Source organism: Calidris pugnax, unplaced genomic scaffold (genome assembly GCF_001431845.1).
Source record: "Calidris pugnax isolate Ruff unplaced genomic scaffold, ASM143184v1 scaffold1, whole genome shotgun sequence".
Classification (NCBI taxonomy): Eukaryota; Metazoa; Chordata; class Aves; order Charadriiformes; family Scolopacidae; genus Calidris; species Calidris pugnax.
In genome coordinates, this window is record NW_015090800.1 from 5,941,877 (window position 1) to 5,965,424 (window position 23,548).

A 23,548-nucleotide genomic window follows, 5' to 3' on the forward strand; every position below is an offset into this window, starting at 1 on the left:
GTGCAAAGCTGCGCTGTCACAGCCATGCGTGGCTGGCTGAGCCACATGACCTCTCAGATGGCTCCGTGGCCAGTCCCACTCCGTTTTGGGCCCCAGACCCGGGGGATGTGGCACCTCCATCATGCCCTTCTCCATTGTCTGTCAGACATGCTAGATATATTTCTTTGCCTGGACTGCTCTGTGGTGGGAGGCTGGGACTTGCCTGCATGCATAGTGGTCCTGGAGCTTTTCTTGCAGAGCAGGTGTTGGGATGAAGAGGAGATAAGATGAGTTGAAGACTTTGCTCTGTGCTAGTAACAACCAGCTCTGAGCCTGCTGTTAGCAATCTGCATGACCATGGCTCCTCAGAAGGGTGGTTGTGGAGCAAGGTGAAATTATCCTCCTTTCTCTCTCTGGGGAAAGCAGGGAGGCATGGGTAGACTGCCCTGGTGTGCACCACTCTATCCAGTGAGTCCACCTTAGACCCAGCAGGGCCTTCCCCTAAGCCTGCTACACTAACACAGTTCTTTCTCTTCTTTCTCCTTAGGAGCTTTGCCCAGCCCTTCTCATTTCATCCACGTTCAGCCAGAGTGGAGGTTGCCCTTCCTGCTCTTCCAGTGCTTGAGCAAGAGCAGCCATACGTCTGAGTCACGATGGGCAAGATGGACAACACCTCCGTGGAGCTCAGCTCTCCCACTGAGGTGAAGCAGGCAGCCCTGGAAGAGCCAGAGCCCATCACCCCCGAGGATGTGAGCACCAAGAAGAAGAAGAAAGAGATTCCAGACAGAGGCTCCTGGAAAGGGAAATTTGACTTCTTGCTGTCCTGCGTGGGCTATGCCATCGGGCTGGGCAACGTCTGGCGCTTCCCCTATCTCTGTGGGAAGAATGGAGGAGGTGAGAGAAATACAGAGACCCTATGCTCATCCCTGAGCAGCTCTGTCCCCTGAGTGGGCTTTGGTTTGGTGTGGGTCTGGGCAAGCAGCTGGTCCGCTGGCTGAGAGTGCTCCCTAACGATGCGAGTTATTAAGCTGCCAGGAGACCCGTTCCCACAGTCTGTGGGCTTTACTAGCAAGTGCAGGTTGGGAAGAAACAGCCCAAAGAAATATAGCAAGAAGTTTAGGTTTTGTCAAGTTCCTGCAGCCCAAATTTGCATGGCTACAATGAAATGTGTCTGGGGACCTCATTTATTTAAGGAGGGCTATGCACATAGGCATCCAGCTGGAGGCTGGGGTATTCCCAGGGAAATCAGTTTATATCTGCTAATGGTGGGTTTCTCTTCAGATTAGTGTATTCTCAAGGGGTAACAGTTTTGCATCTGAGTTTGAGTGACACATCTGAGGAGTTTTGATTAGAAGCTTTGCACGGACCATAGCAGGGCCATGTAGACATATACAGGCACACATACATGTGTACCTGTTCACAGGCACACGTAAGTGTCATCACCTATGGCTTACTACAGTGCTGTGAAAAGGATCACAGTTATCATCTCCATCCTGATATCCATAAAACAGAGGCCACGAGAGAAGGCAGCAGCTGGCAAAGGACTTAACAGCAATTGATGCGCTGGTAGAAGTGGCCTCCTCTGTGGACAGCTAACACCAGCCTTTTTTATTCTTTTTGCTATTGCCCCAGTACATCCTTTCCTTACCAGGAAAGTTACCAGTCTCTCAACTGAGACTTTTCCAAAGCATTGCAAGGCTAGAGAAAGGCAGGCAGATGGGGAAACAGTGCTGGGCTAGAAATCAAGAGGTCTGGGAGATCACCTCACTGCCCAGGGACAGACTTTCTGCATGTCTTGGAGTAAGTCAGAAAATACACTCTTGTGCCTCAACTCCCCTCTAAAGTGGTGCTATTTCTTCAGTCTTGGCAGGGAGATGCTTTTGTAGAGGGTAGTGTGAGCTGCTTTGGTGTCAGCAGAGCAAAGTCTTTCTTCTCCCCTCCTGTGCCCAGCTCTGCCATTGTTTGTGCCTGTTACTGAAAAAACCTTCCCTCCCCCCTGAAGTGCTGAACCCCTCCTTGAACCATTTCTCAGGCTTCCCACGCAAGTCCAAACCCATTTGACTCACCTTTAAGGCTGTACATATATATATAGTATCACCTGCTAGTCTTTCCATGTGGTTCCTTGCTTCCCTCTTAGCTCTTCATTGCCCAGAGTCCCTGTCTCCAATACCACGTCCGTTCATGCTGCTCCAAGAGGCTCTCCTCATGCTTCTTCTCTACAGCTTTTTTCCTTTTACCTTGAATTTCCTTCAAAACACGCTTTGTCTTTGGCTCTCATGACTTCTCATGTCACCAGCCCCCTTCTGCTGTCCATGCTGTAGGTGGTGTAGGATGCTCTTCTCCCACCCTGGGAAAGAGGAGAGGGGTCTAGCTCCCTGCAGCAGCCTGTCCTTGTAGCTTCATGGAATTTAGGAGGATCTTGGCATTTTCTCTGAAGCACGTAGGGAAGTCTGAGTGGGAGAGACTGGGCAGTTACCCATATGGACCAGAAGAGTTCTATTTCAGTGTGTCATGTCATGCAGAGGAGAGACTGTGCAGCTGAGCCGGGTGAGGTTTATGGGAACCAGCCAGGTCCACCTCCAGGAGCCACTGCCACCATTGCCAGAGCCAAGGTGTGGGTCTGCCATTTTTACCTGGCCACACTCTGGCACCTGACTGTGCTAACCATCCTCATCAAACATTATTAGCCCCGTGGCTAAGACCCAGCACTGCTTTTTTAGCCCAATCTCTACTTGTGATTGCTGCGTCATCCCAAATGTGCTGGATCCACGCTGCCCGTGGCTCTGTTTCCTCACGCACAGAGGTGAGGAATGACGACATCTATACTTAGATAAAGGTGTTTGGAAGCTAAAATTAATCTTGCTCATAGAGTCGGCTGAGATCCTAGGTGCTGTGGAGGTGCGGGGTATTATTACCCTCAGCAAAGGCAGAGGGAGGATGCTCTCTTGCCCCGGGGTGGATGCAGGGAACGCAGAGGGATGGGCCACCTGCCACCAAAAAACACCGGGTGGGAACTGGTGGCCACCTCCTCTCAAGCTTGCCCCTTCGTGCTGGTCGTGGCTGCCCGTATGGCCCCTGCTCCTCTCATCCCTGCCCGGTGTGGCCGTCGGCAGGCACGGCTCCTCCCGGCAATCACCGGCAGCGAGCGGAGGATGCCGTTGGAGACGGGCGGGAGGGCTGACGCACGACGGCGTCAGCGGGAGCCGATGCGGAGCAGCCAGGAAGGGGGGGTCACACAGCATCGGATGTGGCAATCGGGGTGGGCAGCACCGTCTTGGCTCTGCCCCGACCGGAGGCGCCTCCGGAGCGGGAGCAGACCCGTGGGTGGGAAAACTCTAATTTTAGCCTTCCCGCCGCCCGCGCGCCGCTGCGAGCGTGGCCGTGTGGGCTGCTTCCATTACGCACAGGCAGATTGAACTGAATGGAAATATTGTCGTCTCACTTCGCTGCTGTCACATCCCATCGGCTCACGGCTGGTTGGCTCGGCATTGTCATCGGGGCACGTAATTAGGGGATCTTCAGCCAGGGTACGGCAAGGGCCATCCACTGCGGGGAGCAGGCTTTACCCAAAGTGATGCCTGGGCTCCCTGCTGGCTCTGCACGCAGCCGAATGCGCCCAGCCATGACTAATGCTCCAGCCTCTACACTGATTCCTAACCTCATGCAGTCCCTCTGATGTCAAACAGGATTTTACCGGACTCTAAATTGACTCTAAATGTGGCTCGGTAGGTGCTAAAAATTGTCCGTGAGATCCTGAGCTTGAATAACTTGAGAGAGGAACATTTCTTTAAATAAGCATCATGATTTTCTCATTTACACGTCGAGACTCCAAGCAACGGCGTGTAAAAGCTTGTAATGCTCAACTTTTGATCCACAGGCAGTATTCGCCGTTTTAAGTATTAATCATTATTCCTGGCTGTATGGCATTAGGAGTTGGAGATGGCAGGCAGATTTGGGGCTACACAAGGAGATCTGGGCGCCATGTGGTCCTTCCCTGCCTCCAGGGGCTGGTGCCCAGAGCAGACAGGGCAGGACCAGCGCCATCACCTCTTTTGACCTGTGGACTTTGGAGACAGGTTTGGCCTCTCCTGAGGTCGCACACAATCATTTTTAGCAAACTCAGGAACTGAACCAGGCCTTTCAACAGCTCATCCAGGGCCAGGGGTTAAAGACCATCCCTTTCTTTCTCCCTGTGCCAAGGATTTAGACACAGGCATGCAACCTTTAAGTACAAATTTCGGAACTGATTTCCCCTCTGGCTGTAAGGCAGGGATGTTATCCATGTTTGCTCAGGGACCTGGCCCTCTGGAGTGGTGGTGCCGTTGCCAACAGCCCTCTGTTCAAGGCTGCCGCCTGCTTTGCAGACTTTCCCCTATTCTAGAGGATTTTTGTCAAGCCAGGACAAATGACTGGAGTCCAAAAGTTGGTCTGTTTTCTTTTTTTTTTCTTATCGATAGTCTAATAAAACCTTGCACCCAGAAACCTTGCTGGCCTGCTTTAGATGAAAAATGCAGGCTCATCAGACCTGGGGCCAGATTTCATTAGCTGCTTGCACAGAAGCGAGCAAGGCACTGTGACTGCTGATAAGCTCAGCCTCCGAGCCCTAAAATGAGGCATCTGTATCCTCAGAGCAGACCCTGGCTCCCCGCAGGGCTCCTAGGGGGATGGACCTTGCAGGCTGTGGTGGCTCTCAGGAGCGGAGGGGAGGATGCTGAGCAGGCAGCGCTCCTCCCACAGCGATGCTCGTGGCTGTTCTCTCCTCCGTGCCAGGCTGCTGGTGAAGCCGAGAGCCTGCACTTCCACGCCAGCTTGTGATTCAGGCTCGTGGTCACCGAGCTGCTGGCCCGGAGCGTGTTTTCTCCCCACCACCCGTTGCCAGCTCCTCTTGCACGCTGCCTCCCACGGATTCCCATGCCGGGTGCTGGCGCCTGCCTCTCCCAGCTGGGCTCAGCTCCCTGCTTGGCAGGGCCAGGCGTCCCCAGCTGGGTGTCCCCTGAGCCAGCATCCCTGGCTGTGCCTCGCTGTTTTCCCTGCCCTCAGAGAGCAGCTGCTGGAGCCTGGCTTTGCCAGGTGCAAGCTGGGATGCAGCTCCTCAGAGTGGTTTTTCTCTCTGGCTCTGAGTTTGCTTTCCTGCTCGTATCGGGAGAAGAAGACTTGGACTGACAGCTCAGCCCCCCGGCTAGTGCAGAAACCAGTGCCGTCCCAAACAGGGCCAGCTGCTTCTGAGCAAACTGAGTGTCCCCTCTTTCTCCCCAGCCAGCATCTTCTGCAAGAGTTTGTCCTCCTCAGGGATGAGGGACTGCTGCAGCACGTTCATGAGGAAGCAGGAAAATGAGCTTTGTCCCAAGTTCAATGTCCCTGACTTTAATTAGAAGTCAGGCTGACCTGAACATATACAGCCTTCAAATCACACGGTGATGCTCTCCTCTTCTATTTGCTCTTCTAATAATGGATGTGCAAGTAATAGCTCTACTGAATGGCTACACCTCCTCATTTCTTGTGATAGTATGGTTTCCATAGAGAAGAATAAAGTTTTCACCAGGAATTTTAAGGGTAAAACCTAGAACAAGGGTGGGGAGGCATATAGGGTGGTTACAGGTGCAAATACAGTCTTAGCCACAGTTTCCTTAAGAGACTGAAATAGCTACAAAGAAAATAGTGGCCAATACCAGACATTCCTATGCCCTTTTCCCTCAAGGTGAAGGATTGGGAGCTGCTGCAGGTAAGACAGAAAACATCAACAAGTTACCAATGTCAGTGTCCAAGCTTTTGAGTTTGTTGCCAGACTGGGCGTAGCAATGCATAAATATCTAACAACAAAATGAGGCTGGCGTCACATAGTTAGTGATGGCAGTATATACATAGATATGACACATATATATCCATAGAGATAGGAACAGATAAGTGGAAGGCGGTGCTGATCTCAATGGGAGACTCACCAAACACACCAACTCCAGTTGCAAACTGGTGCCCCTGAGCAAGTCTGCTCGTCACCATGTGGGTGGCTGCAGAGCAAGAAACCACAGCTGGAGGCATCTACTTCTTACTTTCAGGGGCCTTCCTCATCCCCTATTTCCTGACGCTGGTGTTCGCTGGGATTCCTCTCTTCTTGCTGGAAACTGCTCTGGGCCAGTATACCTCTGTCGGTGGACTGGGAGTCTGGAAATTAGCACCCATGTTTAAAGGTACTGTACTGTAAGTCTGTGAAAGCGATGGCACTATGTGGCACTTCAGAAAAATCCCCATTAACGGTTGGTTTGGGAAGCAAATCAGCAAATCCCTGGGGACTGGGATGGGGTGGCAGGTGAGGGGAGTTTTTTTTCCCTCTGTTCTTTATCAAGCTGTCCTTGACCCTGGTGCCCACAGTCACTGACACCACTGTGCTCTCTGGAAGCAGTCCTGCGTGGTGACAATGCACTTTATGCAGCAGAGGGGTTTTGGTTGCAGAAGACCTGCCCCAGCCTCTCAAGGCTCAGTTTAATTGCACATAAAAGCTGTACGTAGGGGATGTGAACCTGTCACGGTGTCTGGAGTAGGAGCATTCTGGAAACCAGTGGTCATCCAGAAATGCCTTGGAGGTGGGAAAGAGCGATTCTGCCAGGGAAGTGACCAGATCCCGTTTTCATGTCCCTGAAGTACCTGTAGCATCCTGAAAGGTATTCCTCACTTAGTGGAAACGGGTGGTGAGAGATGTGAGGGAGCAGGTCTCCCTTGCTGGCCAGTTGGGTGTAGCTGTATCAGCTGCCGCGTTGATGAGCTGGTTTGCTTTTTCTGGCTCTGCCACAAAAACCTGTTTTGACGTCCATGAGTGGGGCAGTTGGGCACCAGGGACCTGGAATGATGCTGCTCTCTGCCTTTGTTTGCAGGAGTGGGGCTGGCAGCTGTGGTTCTCTCCTTCTGGCTGAACATCTACTACATTGTCATCATCGCCTGGGCTCTCTACTATCTCTTCAACTCTTTCACCGCGGTGAGTTACAACATGGAACAGGTTGCCCAGGGAAGTTGTGGATGCCCCATCCCTGGAAGTGTTCAAGGCCAGGCTGGATGTGGCCTTGAGCAACCTGCTCCAGTGGGAGGTGTCCCTGCCCATGGCAGCGGGGTTGGAACTAGATGATCTTTGAGGTCCCTTCCAACCCTAACCATTCTATGATTCTATGATTCTATGGAGCTGGCTGTGTTCTGGGTCCTTTCTCACTGCTTTGTGGGGATGAGTGGTTTATGCCACAAAACGTGCATTAACTGCTCATAGTTTGTGCGAAGAGCCTTCATCAGCACCCTGCTGGACCCTTCCCAAAGAGGGGAAGGCAGTCGTGCAGTGTTGATGGGTACTGATGCTTGTCCTCTGGAGAGGGTTGACCCCCCCCTTGAGGGTCACATCCCCTCTCTGGGAATTGTTCCCCACTCACATTAGCCTTTAAAACCCACCCTGTTTCTCTGTCTTATTTCTAGAGCAATGTGAATCTAAGAGCTGCACATTTCCACAACTGGTTTTGTCATAACATGTTCTTATTACCCAGGACTCAGCCCAGACCTTAATTAGTCCTCATTTATGCTTCCCTTGATAAATGAAATCCTGGGGATTTCTTCTGATGGGAAAATCATTCAGAAAGCATTTAGACATCTGCTTGTGGCTGTCTCTTAGCATATACTTTGGTGTTGTGGTTTGTAGTGGGTTCCTTTCCATAGGAGGGTCTTCTACTATACAAGGTTAGGATCACACCCTGTATTAACATCTTGGTAGATGAATGACTAATTTCAGCCCAACAGCTGGAAAAAGCCCCCTTAACTTATCTTTCTGAGCAACCTGCAGCCTTAAAGACATCAACTCTGTCGTTCAAATGGGATCTTTTTTCATTTAGGTATAACTCTGCAATGCTGTTATGAATGTTGTACATCCAGTTTCACTTTTTATTTCATCAAAAATTTCAAATATCTATCAAGACTTCTGCTAAGATACTCTCTTTGGCATTCCCAGCCATGCTTCTACTGACAATACCCACTGTAGGTAGGCTCCTGAGTCCAGAACAGAATTTTCAGTCATGGATGACTAGGTGCACCCTCAGGAGATTCCCACATGAACAGAAGTCTACCCCAAAAGAACCCATCCTAGTTATGCCCTGGGCAGGATGTATCTTAGAATGGAGCTTTGGTACAGGCGGGTGTCACAGACCTGACTGGTGACAGTGCTTTTATCTACACAGACAGCTCCAGGTGTTTGGCTCTAGGCCTTTTCTTTTACCAGAGATACTTCCAGATTCCCCAAAGAAGCCAAGGTGCAAATCAAAAAGCTAGGCTGATGCCCGTCCCCTGTTCCTCCTAAATTTGACTAGGAGTGTTTTCAACATAACTGGAACGTGGCTTGCCTTCTGCAGTTTCTGTCCTCTGAAATTCAGAGGAAATGGAGCAGCAACAAACCATCCCCCTGCCTGCCCCTCCTTGTAAGAGCTGCCCGCATCTCCGATGTGCAAACTGCTTGGCTGAAGGGCTGCTGTGCGCTGCTGCCCGAGCTATTGCATTTGCTTCAGTGCAATTAGCAAGCCCACAATGAAATCAGTGGGTGCGTGCAAAAAGCTTGGGTGGCCACCGGGGTGCCCCTCCGTAGCCCTTCTTCTGCCAAGCCAGCGTTCACGTTAGGAGGTATCATCTGCTGGAGTGAACTGATTTAGATGGAGAGTGAAGGCAGCACTTAAAGGCACTGATGCCAAAAAGCACTTAAAACACAGATAATATTTCTAAAGGCATCTGTGTCGGTGGATGAATAGGAAAGGATACAAACATCTTGCTAAAGCTTTGTTGGGCTGGGGACGGAGGTCTTATCTGCAGAGGGAAATCATCCAGAATAGCCCTTCTGCATTTATCTGCATGGGCTGCACTGGGGAAAATGAGATTGTGGCACGTGGAGATGTATCTGAGTTGCTTTTGTTGGGCTCAGCTGTGGCACTGCCTGGCATGGGTGAGCTGCCCTGCTTGCTCGCACAGCCCCTGATGCTGTGGTTTCATCGCCAGCGGTGCCCGAGCTGATTGTATGAAATCTGCAGGGGTGTGCTGCCGTCACACTGCTCCCTGCAGTGTCAGTATCTCCCGGGAATCCCTTTGTCCTGCTTATGATCATGGCAAGGGACAGCACGAAACAGCTCCTACACTTTAAATTTGCACCCCTGCTTATGTTACAGTAGTTTATTCGTGCAGACAAACCGTTAGCCCTCATTCTCAGTGCCACGTGGCTTTTTATTCGTGAGAGATAAGAAACAAATCAGTGTTTATTCTTTGTGCGGTAAATTCTAACCACTTGTTGAATGAAGCTAGCCAAAAGCTGTAATGATTATAAACACAATATCCCCCCCGGTAGGTATTTTAATTAGTAGCTATTAATTACCAACAGTTAATTGGAAATGACTTTCTATCTGGGGAATTGCTAACGTTTTATTAGAGCTACAGCATTGCCCTAATCATGTTGTGGTATTGTTTCCTGGAAAATCCGTGTCCCAATTTATCATTATTTTGGCGAATCATTTCATGCTTTTGGCTGCAGGGTTCCTGCCCATCCAGAGGAGCTGCCCATCCTTTTTGAAAAAAAAAAAAAAAGCAACAAAACCCAAAAATAAAACCACCACCCCCAAGGTTTGGGAGGTTTCGGTTTAAAAGAAGAGAAATTTTGATTCTTGTCACTGCCCTTCGGAGAGGGCACATTAATGATAACCCTACTGTCCTTGTGTTGGTGCAGAACCTGCCGTGGCAGAACTGTGGGAACGCCTGGAACACCGACCGCTGCTTCTCCAACTACTCCCTGGAAGACACCACCAACCTCACCAGTGCTGTCACCGAGTTCTGGGAGTACGTCCACAGCCTGCCTACACCAGGTTTCTCCCCCTCGCCGCGGCCATCGCGCCTGCTTGCCAGGGCTGCGGCCGTGCCTGCTGGCACCTTTCCTTGGACAACCTTGGGGTGAGGGGGTCAGAGCCAGCCATCGGCCAGGGTGGGGACAGGGTGCACTGTGCAGCCACAGGTCAGATGGATAGAGGAGATAACAGCCTCTCCACCCCTCTTCTCCTGCCTTTATCCCATCATGATGAGCCTCATGTCCCTTTAGGGTTTTGTGGGGTCTCATGCTTGTCTGCACCTGGCCCTTCGCCCTCCAACCACCTCCAGGATCTCCAGTCCCTCTGCTCCCGAAGGTTGGACTTCCCATTAATGCAACCTCTCCCATCCTTAGGAGGAACATGCACCAGATGTCTGGGGGCCTGGGGGAGCCCGGCAACGTCCGCTGGCCCCTGGCTGGCACACTGGCCCTGGCCTGGCTACTGGTCTACTTCTCCATCTGGAAGGGCGTGGAGTGGACGGGCAAGGTACGTGTGTTTTGGTGCTACCTCTTCTTGCCATGCTTGGGTCTCAGCTGTCGAAATGTCCTCCGGACTCCATTTTCTTTGAGTGCTTGTAACTAAGGTGCTTCAAGGCAGAATTGTGTTAGAAGCTATTAAATTCCTGACATTTACCTTTCATGGTTGTAAAAATTGCTGCCATGTTTATGGCAATTTTCATTCTAAGCATAGAAAATAACCCTTCCCTGTAAAGTCCTCAGAGTACTTGGAAAGAGATTTTTGGAGATTAATTACATTTCCCGTCTTGGGACAGCCCTTTGAGAGAGCGATGCCTCTTCTGGGGTCCCCCTTTTGAAAATCGTGGTGTCTTATAGTGCTGCTGGTGGAAAAAAACCTCACCACCTCCTTTGAAAATTTTCTTGCTGCCCTTTTGTAATTGGTGGGAGACCTTCAGATCAGAAGCACATTGTTGTTCACTGTGTAGCATTTCAGGGTAGCACAGTGGAGAGGTAATTGCTTAGTTTAGTTAAACAGTGATGCTGAGATACTGAGATGTGTTATTTAGAGCACAGCATGGCATGGCAGGACAATATTATGAAAGGAATAATCTAGAGGAGAGATCAGAAAGAAGCACTTCAGGCGTAGGTCACCTAAGCTGTTAACTTCCCCGATGGCTCTCAAAAAGGTTTTAGCTACGCAGCCACAGCAAAGCCCTGGTGATTGCTGGTGTGGGCCTCGTGATGAGGGATGGCACGAACCTGCCAGTCCCTGAGACAATGCTGAAAAGCAAGCAGTGAAGTCAAGTTGTTGCTGGATGCATTGGACTAGAGAAACACCAGCTTTAGCTCTGCAAAATAAGGATGTGATGACTTAAAGGGATTACTTTTGTGGACTAAATTTATCCCTGTGCAATTCCCTTGTCTTTTGGGAGATTCATCCAGCCTTCAGCCTGCTACTTTTGTGATTAGTGCGTCCTTGCGTGTCATTGGCAGGGAGGAACCTCAAACGGCCAGAAACATTACTAGCGAGGGAATGGGAGACAGAAAACGCAAGGAAATGGTGCCAAAAGTGGTGATGTGTGTGGATCCCATCCCACCTCGCAGGGACACACATTGGACCTAATGCCACCACGGGCAGGAAGGCTCCTGGGCATTGGCAGGTTGAGGGCTTTTCTCCCATGGTGTCTTTTGCAGGTGGTGTATTTCTCGGCCACCTACCCTTACTTCATGCTCTTCATCCTCTTCTTCCGGGGAGTCACGCTGCCGGGAGCCAAGGAGGGGATCCTCTTCTACCTCACACCTGACTTCAGAAGGCTCTCCGATTCTGAGGTTCGTAGCCTAGTGCAGAAAGCTCTTGCCTCCCAGTTGTCTCCATATTAGTCTTCCCTGGGTACCTCCCTTGAATATTTTAAGTATTAAACATAAAATAAAATGGAGTATTTCCCCATTCAAGTAGTCATGACCCTCACAGTCTGAGACAAATCTGAAGAGCAGGCCCTTCATGGCTGGAAATCCATGCGGCAGCTCTACTGTACTTGAGCAGTGTTATCCGTGGGGTTTGAGAAATTACCCCAGTGAAGAAACTGCCCTCCAGGCTGGGAATGCCTCATTTAACCGACTATCCCAGGGCTGGTGGTTTGATCTTGATCTGGCAGTCCCAGAGAAAGGACAATGCAGTGTGAGGAGCAGTCAGGAGTGCACACAGCAACAATTTTTGGAGGTGCTTAGATGGGGAGTGGTGGCCAGTGACATTGCCTTGGTCAGCAGAAGCACAGAGGGGCTACCCAACTTAGTGTCCTGTGTTAAAGGCCCCTGGGCAGCCCCTTTCCCGTGGGGTGAGGTGCAGGGTCCTTGCTGACCCTACAGACCTGTGGGATCATGGTGGCTCCAGCTGTGTCTGTGCAACACAAAGCACAGCATCACCACCCCACAGGGGAAACAGGGATGCACCAGCTGTCTCCGTTGCTCTCCTTTCTGCCTGCACCACCATCTCTGAACCTTACCTCGCCCTGGAGAGAGATGTTCAGAAAGGCAGAGAAAAAAGTCTGTTCTTCAGATGTGTTCAGCCCAGTTGGCAGCAATGCAGCTACAGGTTTCAAGGTGGTTCCTGTGACACTTCCAGCCACTGGCCCAAAGGTTTCCTTGGAGCTTGAGTCAGCAGCCAGCATCATGGGAAATCATGGCCCTAGTGATAGGGTGCCCACAGGTTCTGACCACCCCAGTGGGCTGGGTAGTCAATCCCATAGACACACGGTCTCCTTCCATCCCCCTCGCTAGCCCTGCATGGAGCTGCTGCAGGAGACATGTCTGCAACATGGCATCTCTCCTGCTGCACTCCTCTTCTGGCTCCTTCTCCACAGGTCTGGATGGATGCAGCCACGCAGATCTTCTTCTCTTATGGCCTGGGGCTGGGGTCATTGATCGCTCTGGGGAGTTACAATACTTTCCACAACAATGTCTACAGGTCTGTTGGGGTTTTTTTTCCAGCCTCCTGCATGGTGGGGAGCACTCACGGGTGAGGGAGGGGGTCATGATGAGTCTGGGGTACGTGATCCCTGATGTCCCCTCGCTGCCGAGGGGACATGTTGTGATCATCATAGCAGGGTTCCCCACCTGCAGGACACTTAATTCATCACCCACAATACTACTCCTCTCAGCAGGGCTTGGGCTTTTGTTTACCCCTCCCTTTACTCCTGGCCTCTTGGTAGGGACCTGCAGATGGCTTCTTTTCTTTCTTTCTCTCTTCCAGAGACTCCATTATTGTCTGCTGTATAAACTCCACCACAAGCGTATTTGCTGGCTTTGTTATTTTCTCTATTGTTGGCTTCATGTCACACATCACAAAGAAGTCAATCTCAGAGCTGGCCTCCTCAGGTAAGCAAAAACCCAGGGTCAACTGCCCCAGAAATCTCAGAGAGCAATTTGTCAGTGAGCATGAGATGCTCCCAGGCCTTTCCTCACCAGGACCCAAGTGTGCAACTCTTTTTGCACGCCCTCCCACCAAGATGGGTCTCAGGCACGTGTGGCTGATGTTTATCGCACTCTGGCTGCAAGGGCCATCTCCACCTGCTTTTGATGTTCACCTTCTTTCAGTGCTGAGGTTTCGCGTGCTTTTCCTGCAGTGAAATATTCGGTACATTTGCTTTCTGAAGGCTGCCTACGGAGAATAGATACTGCCTATGTTTGCAGTAGATGTGATAAAAATTTGGAGTCCCTTTCTCATGCGAAATTTTGAAATTGTAATCTCAGAATAATTTTTTAACCAAGATGGGACTGTGTCTTTTTGCACAAAGACATATTTTGAAATTGCTGTCTTCCCAGAAAAAGCTTTTATCTCAAGAAACAGCATTCTGTGATGGGGAAAAAAAAAAAAAAAAGACATCAGGAAAATTATAACCAGCTCTGAATATCAGTTTATTTTTCTAGCAAAGTGCTCCAGCTCCATTTGGTATCAGTGATTTGATGATTTGCTTGTTTGCTTGTGGGAAGAGAAAAGGCAAAGCCTTTCCAGTCATTCCTGCCTCCCCATCCTACCCCTCTGCACCCCACCGGGCTGGTGTGTCATGGGTGAAGGCTCAGGTGTTTCTAGCTCCTATATTTAATAATTGCAATTATTGCCTGTGATCCTTGTCTCTCTGTTCATCTCTGGCCCTTATCTCAGACTTCCCCTCAAATGCTTTATAAACATGGGCTCATCCTTTTTTTTTCATTACCACAGGCCCTGGACTGGCTTTCCTCGCCTACCCGCAGGTTGTCACACAGCTGCCCCTGTCCCCGCTCTGGTCGATCCTCTTCTTCTCCATGCTGATGATGCTGGGTCTGGATAGTCAGGTGAGACTACCCAGGGACAAAATGGGGGGGTAAGGTACAAAGATATCTTCGTGGATGGTGGTGGTGTCCCCTTCTGCACCTTGGGACAGCGCTGAGCAGGGTCTTTTCTCACAATTTATGGTGAGATGCAGCTGGATGAAACAAAGGCTCCTGTGTGGCCATCACCTCTGTGCTCTTCCCCTAACACAGGCATATGCTGGTATCTGACCACTACTCAGTCCTTGTCCTGCTGCCAATTAAAAATAAGAGTGATGACCAGCTTCCAACACCCCAGCAGAACCAGCCAGCTGTTAAAGAGACAATTACCGCTTCCCTGTAGGAGGAGAGGATCTTTGGAAAGCTTTTCTCCCTTCAGATCAATTTTGGGCCCCGGTGAAGTGCTGGTGCTGCTGCGTGGGCACAGCATGTCCCCATCTTGCTGGGTGACCCCTGGCAGCTGAGCTCACGGGCTTTAAGTAGAGGAAGCAGGAAATCACCCCTGCCAAAATACTTTGGGGCAAGGGAAAAGATTTAATTCAGGTAATAACCGCTTTGTTCTCATAAAACATGATTACCCCATCCCCAAAATAGGTATGTGAAATAAGAGAAATCAGTATTAACTGGTTCATTCCATGCCTTCATGATAATAGTCTGTGGTCATCGTAGCTCTCTGGCTACTTTGTGAGAAGCTCAGTCTGGATGCTTTGGATTTCTTTACTGTGTCACCTTGACCAAACTGTGAGGCAAGAAAATGCCATAACTTTGGCTTACTTTCATAGGTTAGGGTAGAAAGTCCCCATCTTCTCTACTCCCAGGAGCTGGGAGGAGCATCTCCACACAAGGTACCAGCTTCCAGCCAGACCCAGCGCCCTGGCACAGCATTCACAGTTTGCACTGAGAACAGCAGTGAGGTAGCATTTGAATTAACACTCTCCCATGGTGTGGGGGTGGTGGTTTGATGCAGTGTTTCAGCATCACTCTTGATAACAAAAGTGGCCCTGGGCAGAGCTGAAGCACCCTGGCCTGGTTCACGGGTGAGCAGAGGTAAATCTTGGCAGAAGGATGGAGCCATGCCTTGGGGAAGGCTGGTGCATGGGTAACCTGTTTGCTTTGCCATCAGATAAGCCTTACAAGATATTTGAGGGGGAAGAAGGTGGATGTAGCAAAAGGGCTCTGCCCTGCCCCTCTCAGAGCCCTCACAAGGGCAGAAAAAAATAAAATAAAATCATGATCTCTGTGTTTTTACAAGCAGCAATATTTTCTTGGTGATAATTCAGCATAAAAGTAGCTGCCTGGTGAAGCAGTGAATTGCAGCATGCCTCTCTTTGGAGGGCATCAAAATCAAAGGCTCCTTCAAAAAGCCTGTGCTTGGTCTGTCAAATGCTCCCCTGTGCCTGCGTGCTCTTTCCTTGCAGTGGAAAGCAGCAGTACAAAATGGATGCTCTCTTGGATTACAGGTAGGGTTCATAAACCCAAGTTTAGTTAATTATCAGTCTCAGGCCTATTCTTGAAATGTCACACCTGGTTTCCAGGAAAATCTGATCAACCAAATCTGTTTTTCTGTTATGGCACACTCCATAAACACATCGTAAAGTTCGCGCCTGCATTACCACAGGCATTATTTGGCAAATAATTTCAAATAACGACTAAGCGTTCCAAAAGAAGCTTCATTTAAAGGAAAAAAATTACTCTCCATGGATTATTCACTCAGCACTGGTAAATAGTTCGATACATGACAATAAGCCCTCTAAGCACTGCGTGGAATTTATTTGCTGCATTTGCTTCTCAAAAAAACCACTTGAAATTCTCCCAGTCCCTTCTGACAGCTAGTCTCGGAGGGCAGGCAGTCCGTGGGGGGCTATCATTGCCTGGAGGAGGAGGAGGAAGGCGGGAGGAACGAAGCATCAAAAGGAAAACAAGCTTTTAAAAAAGCAGAGATAAATACATGTGAAGAAGCTTTGTGTCTGCATGCTGGAGCTCTGATTCAATCAGAAACATAATTAACAGCATGGCAGCTTACGCGTACAGGACAAATAACACAGGCTGCAACCGCAACTGCAATTGCATATGCATTTTGGAGTGCCCAGTTAAAAAAAATTAAAAAAAATATTAAGAGATCGATGATCCCAAGGGTCTCTTCCAACCTAGACAATTCTATGATTCTATGTTTTTGCTATGTGCTGATTAAATACCATTCGTAGTATTTGCAGCCTGGGAGCAGACATTTTTCATTTGGCTCAGATCTGCGTTTACGATGCAGCAACCAGTCCCAGCGATGGTGGGAGTAGGTCCAACCCGTGTCCATCAGCTTCGATAGTGAGTCTTTTGCAGTTGCAGCGCAGCTACATCTGCCTCTTTCTGCCAGGGTGCTCGTCTCTTCAGCAGTTACTCGAATGGGATGAATGACCTATATTGACAGACACGCGCCTCCCTCCTGTGCCCCCACTCCTGTGCCTTAATGTTCCCTCTGCCTCCGATCCATCCCAGCTTTAGCTCTCTTGCGTCTAGACCCTCTTGCATAACATGCTAATGCTTTCTTTTAACCTACCCGTTTCCAGGTCAGGCGTCTTCTCCCCAGGGGGGCTAGCAAGCCTTGTGACTGCAAGCCTGTGTTTGTCCCATGTGAGACCGCCTCTCGCAGGTTATTCATGAGGAATTCCAGCTGCAAGCAGCAAAGACCCACTCTGGTGGCTCTCTGCTGCACATCTGGCTGCTGTGGTTGATCCTCCCACGGGGCTTGTGGGTCCCGGTCAGGGTGCTCTATGTGTCTGAGAAGGGTATAGCAAGCTCCTGGTGCTGGGAGAGGATGGGAGACAGACTTCCATCCAACATAGGTGCCACCTGTATTGACTACTAAGCCCAGATTATTGGACCCATCAGCTTGTGTAATGATTAAGCCGCTGAAGGGGAAAAAGAGCAAAGGAGAGAAGTGAATGGAAACAAAACCTTTAGAAGAGAAGCAACATAATGGGGCAAGGCATGAGGAAGAACAGAATATGTGCTAAAAATTGTGACTGGAAATGGCTGGTGAGAAAAATGAAACATTTTGGAAAGCCAGCTGAGCATGTGCACAGGGCAAGGCTAAGACCAGGAGGCATGACAGTGACCCAGATCCTCATCACTCCTGAAAAGCAGCATGTTTTCACTCAAGTGCCTACTTAACTCATGCAAGGACCTAAGGTTGGATATGCAGACTGGCAAAAGTGGACCCCACAGTCCCCAGGGCTGGAAAGGTGAGCCCCCTCCAGCCTGCATCTCCTCTGTGGTCGGCATGAGGCAATTTTCAGTAAATGCTATGAAGGCTGTTGCCTGTTTTATGTCTAGAAAAAGCAGCGTACCACCATTTGGTTCCCCACTTCATCCATCACACACTAGCTTAATTGTGATAGGAGGCAAAGAGATTTTAACTAACTTGGTAGCCCCATTGCCCATCACCTATCTCCCTGTCTTTCCCTCTTTGATCCCTCTTTCTGCACCAAAGGGCTGTTGGTTTTACTCCCTCTTGTTATCTGAGGCATCTTTTTCTTCACTTCTCTGCTGGACACCCCTCGCATCCACACTCTGCCCCCAGCCACCCCTGCCACCCCTCCAAAACCCTTTTCCTTCTCTGCCTTGCCTGGTGCCAGACCTCCTGGCCCTGTCCGTGACTCAGGCAGCACCTGACCACGCATCCACGTGGAAGGAATAGCTTTCAACAGTGTTTTTTTGTGTCACTCTATCTCTTCACACTGTGGCGCCAGCTCAGTCCTGACTCTTCCAGACAATGAGCCAGGTGGGATGGGATGAAGAGCTCACTGTCAATGGGTATAAAGGCAGCTTAACCCGTGCCCGAACGGCAGAAGATGCTTTAATAGCACTTGTGTCCAATATAAAAGGCTTAGCTCATTAAAAATCTGAGTTGAAGCAGTTGAGCTTTGAAGCTCTGGGAATACTGGCTTTCCACACTGCACCGTGTGGATATAAAACCCTGGGCAGAAACACCACCCTTTGCCTTGCTCTGTCCCACATGAAAGCCAGCCCCAGCAGCCAGCGGTGTCCAAGCTCTTCCACCGTCCCAGCACGGCTCAGACTCCCCACTTCTCTTCCATACAGCTTTCCAGCCCTCTGGTGTTCTTTTTAGTCTCTGTACCTCTATCTCCACTCTAGGGGTTTTTAATTCTTGTCTCCCTATTCAAAGCTGAATCTAAAAATGCCAGCACTTTCTAGGGCGCTCTCCCAGGGACAGGGAGGTCCCTGACATCCAAGAGCAATGAAACCTCTTCCATTTTCATTGCACTGGCTTGCAACTTTACAGTGGGTGACCAGGGAAACTGGGAGCTTGCTGCCCTCATAAACTTCCCAGTATTTTTGCTAGAGGCATGGTGTGCTCTCTGAGAGCTCTGCGTTACCAATGGTTTCTGAGAGCGAGATATAAAAGTGAATCTCACAATTTAAGAAGAAATAGGAGGGAAGGATGCGTTTCTCATATATACAATCCAACTGTCCTCATGCCATAGGGCAGTAGGAAAGCTGATTTGAAGGTAACACTCATGGGGACTCCTTTATGTGTTATGGTGCAGACAGCACTAATATACTGTGCCTGGTATAGCACTCCACAAGCCAGCCAGGTGTTTTCAGCTCTAGAAAGACCATGTGCTGTCAGGATGGGCTTTTAATGTGCTGCATGCACTTAATGCAGTGTGCTTGAAAAAGCGAAATAAAGCGAAGGACTGGGTGGTCAGAGATGTTGTTATTATGCACATGCATGTGGGACTGGACAGTAGGTAATGCAGCTCCTCACGGAGTGTTTTAGAGCATCATTGAACAGCACAAGTGCTGTTGCAATAGGCTGGGAAGGATACACATGGGAAAGGAAGAGCCAGTCAGGTCCTGCACGTGTCCCAGCAGCAGACAGACACATTGCTGGGACAGAGAGAGCCTGGTAGCGTCTGGGAGCAGGGCAGTGGTGGAGGCCCTAGAGAGTTTGGGGGAAGAGGAGGCTTTCCACAGGAGACAGGAAGCAGAGATCTATCTCAGCTAATTTTAGGTATTTAACCCTGCTGCTTTTAGCTCCCTCTGTATTCAGTGGAAGGAGAGAGACACTTTCAAATGATGGTTTGGACCAACTTTGTGCAGAGGTGTCTCTTTTTCTAGTGTCCGAAGAGAGTATTAAAAGCAATGAAACTTTCAATATTGGAGCGGAATGTTGGAGGTGATGATGTCAGGCCAAGATACTTATATATGTCTTTGGTGTATACCTTTTCCCATAGTTCTGCACTGTGGAAGGTTTCATTACAGCCCTGATGGATGAGTATCCTCATGTCCTGAGAGCCAGGAAGAAGGTCTTCATAGCAGTAGTCTGTTTCATCTCTTACATCATTGGATTCTCCAACATCACCCAGGTACAGATAGCCTTACTTGGATGTCCATTCATGGCACCTTTCTAGTCACTTTGACGTAGCACCAAAAGTTTGGGGAGAAGTGACAGCACCCCTAGCAGCCATCCTAATGCTGGATAAAAGAGCTTGCTCACAAGTGCTACATCTTGTGACTTAGGATGCCTCCATAATTTTTACCACCATCCTGTTGTCAGTCTGGCTTGGTTTTTTGCTGTTTGCAATAAGGGCTCAAGCCAACAGAGCCCAAGCTAAGGGAATGCCTGATGCAAAGGGTTAAGATAACATAAAGAAGACCAGTCTCTTGGGGCCCTGAACCTCTGGGGCTAAAGCCAAGGTTCACATGTGTGGAGATTAGGGCTGAGTGGTTTGGAGACCATTTGCGAAACACTGTAAGTTCATGAGGAGGTAAGGCAGAAAAACTTCTGGGAGGACCAGAGCATGCTAAATTAAGTGACTAAAACAGAGAAAAGTAAGAAATTCTAGTCAATCTCTGTTTCTCGACACCCTTGGCCACGTCTAAACAGGCTGGCTAATTGCCTGCAAGAGCACATCAGTTTTGCTGCTGGGAACCAGACTCCAGTGGAAACATTGCAACTCTGGCCCTACTGTCCAAGGAAATTAACATTAAAGCCAGCAGATGCAGATAATAGCAATCCAAGCAGCCGGCTGATATTGTCGACCATAATCTGTATAACTAGACTCCTTGAACCTGGTTTTGTCTCCTCAGGGTGGCATTTATGTCTTCAAGTTGTTTGATTACTACTCAGCCAGTGGCATGTGTCTTCTCTTCCTTGTCTTCTTTGAGACCATCTCAATTTCTTGGTGTTATGGTAAGCACAAATAACCTTGTTCCTTTGTTTTCTCTGTGGGCACAGTGAGTTATTTCAGAAGCCTCCCACAGTGAAAACTTTGCAACTGAAAATAGGTTAGGTAGATAACTCCAGAAAACTAGGACCAGAAGGCTTCCGTCTCAGTTCTCTAGGCCACCACAAAGGCCTCTGCACAAACTGGCAGATGTCTAGGGTCCTGCAGTCTGGTCCTTGAAGAGGACACCAGGAACATGGAAGCTACTAGCACAAATTTGCTTTTGTGTCCCTGTACTCCATCCCCTCCAGATAATGCCTCTCATGCCACAGCATTGTCACCTTCTTGCTGTGGCTGGCTTGTGCTGTGTCATGAGAAGAGGTGACGACCATGGTGCCAAGATGGGATGTTTCTTTCAGCTTTCATTTCCTCTTCTAGGTGTGAACAGATTTTACGGGAACATTGAAGAAATGATTGGCTACAAACCTTGCATCTGGTGGAAGATCTGCTGGGCCTTCTTCACTCCTCTTGTCTGCCTGGTAAAAGCAGAAGCATCTTATCTACAGGAGTGGATTCAGAAGGACCCCTTAGTTTGTGTGGGCTGTAGGGGCAACATTGTGTTCTCAACCCAGTATAGGTCTGGTACAAGGTGGTTCTCGGTAGACCTGAGATGAGTAAAGTAATACAGGAACCTCTTTCACTCTGCCTGCTGGAAATCACCCATAAGAAAAGCTCTAGATGATTGTTTTCACCAAAATTATGCCATCAGTTCTTCATTCTACTTTCTGAAATGCCAAAAGATAAGCAGATAATTTACTGTTTTAAATAGCTGTTATTGGTTCTGGAGAAGAATTTCAGCTACTCCAGCTCCAGCCTCAGCCCCTGATAGGCTTGTCAGAGCAAAAGACATTGGCAAATGTAGTATAGCTGGTTGCAGAACAATTTAGCCTTTGCTGGTTCCTGCACTTCCAGCAGATATACAGGGAATGGTGTAAGAAGGCCAGTGATAGAAAGATGAAGTCTCCTGACATGAGCTGTGAGGATGCTGTTAACTTACTTAGGATCTGGTGTGGGGGCACTGAGTAGTCTGGTGAAGAAGGAAATCAGGGGTATTCCAGTTCCAGCTTTTTACATAGGATAATCAGGGGAGAAATTATTTAAAATTACCAATTGGTGGCCTGGGAGCATCTAGAGTAGTTTAAGGAGCTGTTAGGTTGCTCTAAGACTCTTGAGAGCTGAGATGATAATGAAGGAAAGAATGGATGGAGGAACCCTAATTTTACTCACCATCACCTGTGATGGCTGGTGCTTTTTTTTCCTAGGGTGTGTTCTTCTTCAGCGTGGTGGAAATGACCCCTCTGACACTGGGAAAATACATCTATCCTGCGTGGGGACAAGGCATTGGTTGGCTTATGGCTCTGTCCTCCATGGTACTGATTCCAGGATACATGCTGTATTGTTTCTTCACCTCAACGGGGACCTTCCGACAGGTATGAGCATCTTCATCACTCCTCTTCTGCTCTCTGCTTAGAGTATGCCCCCCCTGCTGAATTAAGCCTAAGGAGAACCAAGCAGATCCTGCTCTGAAAATGTTGTAGAGTACTTCAGGTCAGTGCTACAGGAACTCTGCTCCTTCCAGGAGGTCTCAAATCAGACCCAGCACACAGAATGGTCTCTGGTGACACAGGTCTGCTGGAGAGGATGGCTGGGAATACTGCTGGGCAGCACATGGCTGGCTGCATCTGGCCAAGTGGGTAGACCTTCAGGTAGTCTTTCCTTAGGTCAGTCTGTTGCCCCTCGTTGAGTTTTTTGTCCCATCACAAAAAGGGAGCCCTCTTGTCCTGGATATCTCTTTGGTGCAGGGGACTGGAGCCCTGGAAGAGATTGGGAAGAAATCTTTGAAGTTTTTTAACCCAGAGAAATCTCAGTTCCCAGCAGTCCCTGGTTATGAGCATGGTTACTTGACATGTCTCCGCAGAGAGGTCAGCATCCTCCAAGCACGAAGCTTGAAATATCTCAGGGCTAGGACCTGCTAGTGACAAATGTGCACAGCAGTAGTTTGTTGTGTGCTTCGTAAAGGGCACTCGGTGAATGAGGGGGTTAAGAAGCAATGCAGGCTTTTATGCAGGACCCACCATACCAACAACTCTGATCTTGTTTAAACCGTTTTTAAAAATAATTTGAGCAGGGTTTTATGTAGCAGTGAATCATGAGTCTCTACATGTCATACCTAGTAATTACTGTTAAGATTTTATTTACAGTCTTGACATTCAGTCTTGGGAGCACTGTGAACAAAGCCCCTGGCTGGATGCTGTCTGCTGCAAGCTACAGGTGTAAGAAGTCACCGCGGGGGTGCTGATTTATGGCTTTCCCAGCTCAGCTGCAACAGCCGCCAGACGCCATCTATATCCCATGAGTTTACTTCATGGACACTGTATTTTGAATAATGTTTAATTCAGAAATGTTTTTGGCTGGAATTGCTGGACTGAGGTCAACTTCAGTCTCTCTACCTCTGAGGTCAAGTTGCAGGTGGCCTTGACTTTCCTTCCTCCCAGCTCTCCATTTGGATGGCCTCCAGTGGGGGGACAGGGTTGGTTTGGTGTCTCAGATCTGCTTTCAGTTTCTGGTCTCTCAACTGAGGTAAAGTTTAGGTTCTTGCCATTTTGTGTTGAAGGCCAGCAGCAATTCCAATAGTAGGTCCTTTCTCATCTGTTTTGAGGGCTCCTTACCCCCTCATAATACGAGCTGGAAGAGAGGGAAGACTGCAAATGCAGATATGGGTTCAAACCTTTGCTTAGGCTCAATCCTGTTTCCACTAGGGGTGGTGAAAGCATGTCCTGGTATTCAGGGGCAGCTCATGAGCTTGTTTCCCCCCATCTCCTCAGCACCCTGTGCAAACCAGCAGTGCCAGTCAGCAGCATGAGAGGCTGGTGTGCACCCTCTCTGTCCCACTCTCCCTCTAACAGCACCCCCACACATCAGGAGACCCAGACCTCCTCCCCACTGTCCATAGACCCAGGAGTCAGCAGCAGATGGCAGCAGGAAGAAAGTAGGCTTCTCTGCGTGCCTGTGTGTCAGCATCAGGGAGATAGAGAGAATTTTTGGCCTCTTATATGCACAGATCCTGGATTAGTTTGTAATAGAGCTGGAGCTGGAGGGAAATTAGATGCCAATGCTGAATAAAGTGGTTTTGACAGACAGGAAAGATTACAAGTCATTTTGATCCTACTGAGCATGAATGTGGGGGGGGGGGGGGAAA

The 23,548-nt window shown here is 49.2% G+C and overlaps 1 protein-coding gene across 1 annotated transcript in view; it reads left to right on the plus strand.

Annotated features, from left to right (window-relative positions):
* Positions 1–632: 632 nt before the first annotated feature.
* LOC106885315 (sodium- and chloride-dependent GABA transporter 1-like) overlaps positions 633–23,548 on the plus strand; it is a 24,224-nt gene continuing 1,308 nt past the window's right edge. The window contains exons 1-13 of the mRNA XM_014937408.1: positions 633–873; positions 6,033–6,164; positions 6,846–6,946; positions 9,704–9,813; positions 10,193–10,325; positions 11,492–11,626; positions 12,658–12,761; positions 13,047–13,171; positions 14,016–14,128; positions 19,357–19,488; positions 20,213–20,315; positions 20,728–20,828; positions 21,612–21,779. Of these exons, the coding sequence (XP_014792894.1) occupies positions 633–873; positions 6,033–6,164; positions 6,846–6,946; positions 9,704–9,813; positions 10,193–10,325; positions 11,492–11,626; positions 12,658–12,761; positions 13,047–13,171; positions 14,016–14,128; positions 19,357–19,488; positions 20,213–20,315; positions 20,728–20,828; positions 21,612–21,779 (1,698 nt within the window). The remainder of the gene's footprint in view (positions 874–6,032; positions 6,165–6,845; positions 6,947–9,703; positions 9,814–10,192; positions 10,326–11,491; positions 11,627–12,657; positions 12,762–13,046; positions 13,172–14,015; positions 14,129–19,356; positions 19,489–20,212; positions 20,316–20,727; positions 20,829–21,611; positions 21,780–23,548) is intronic.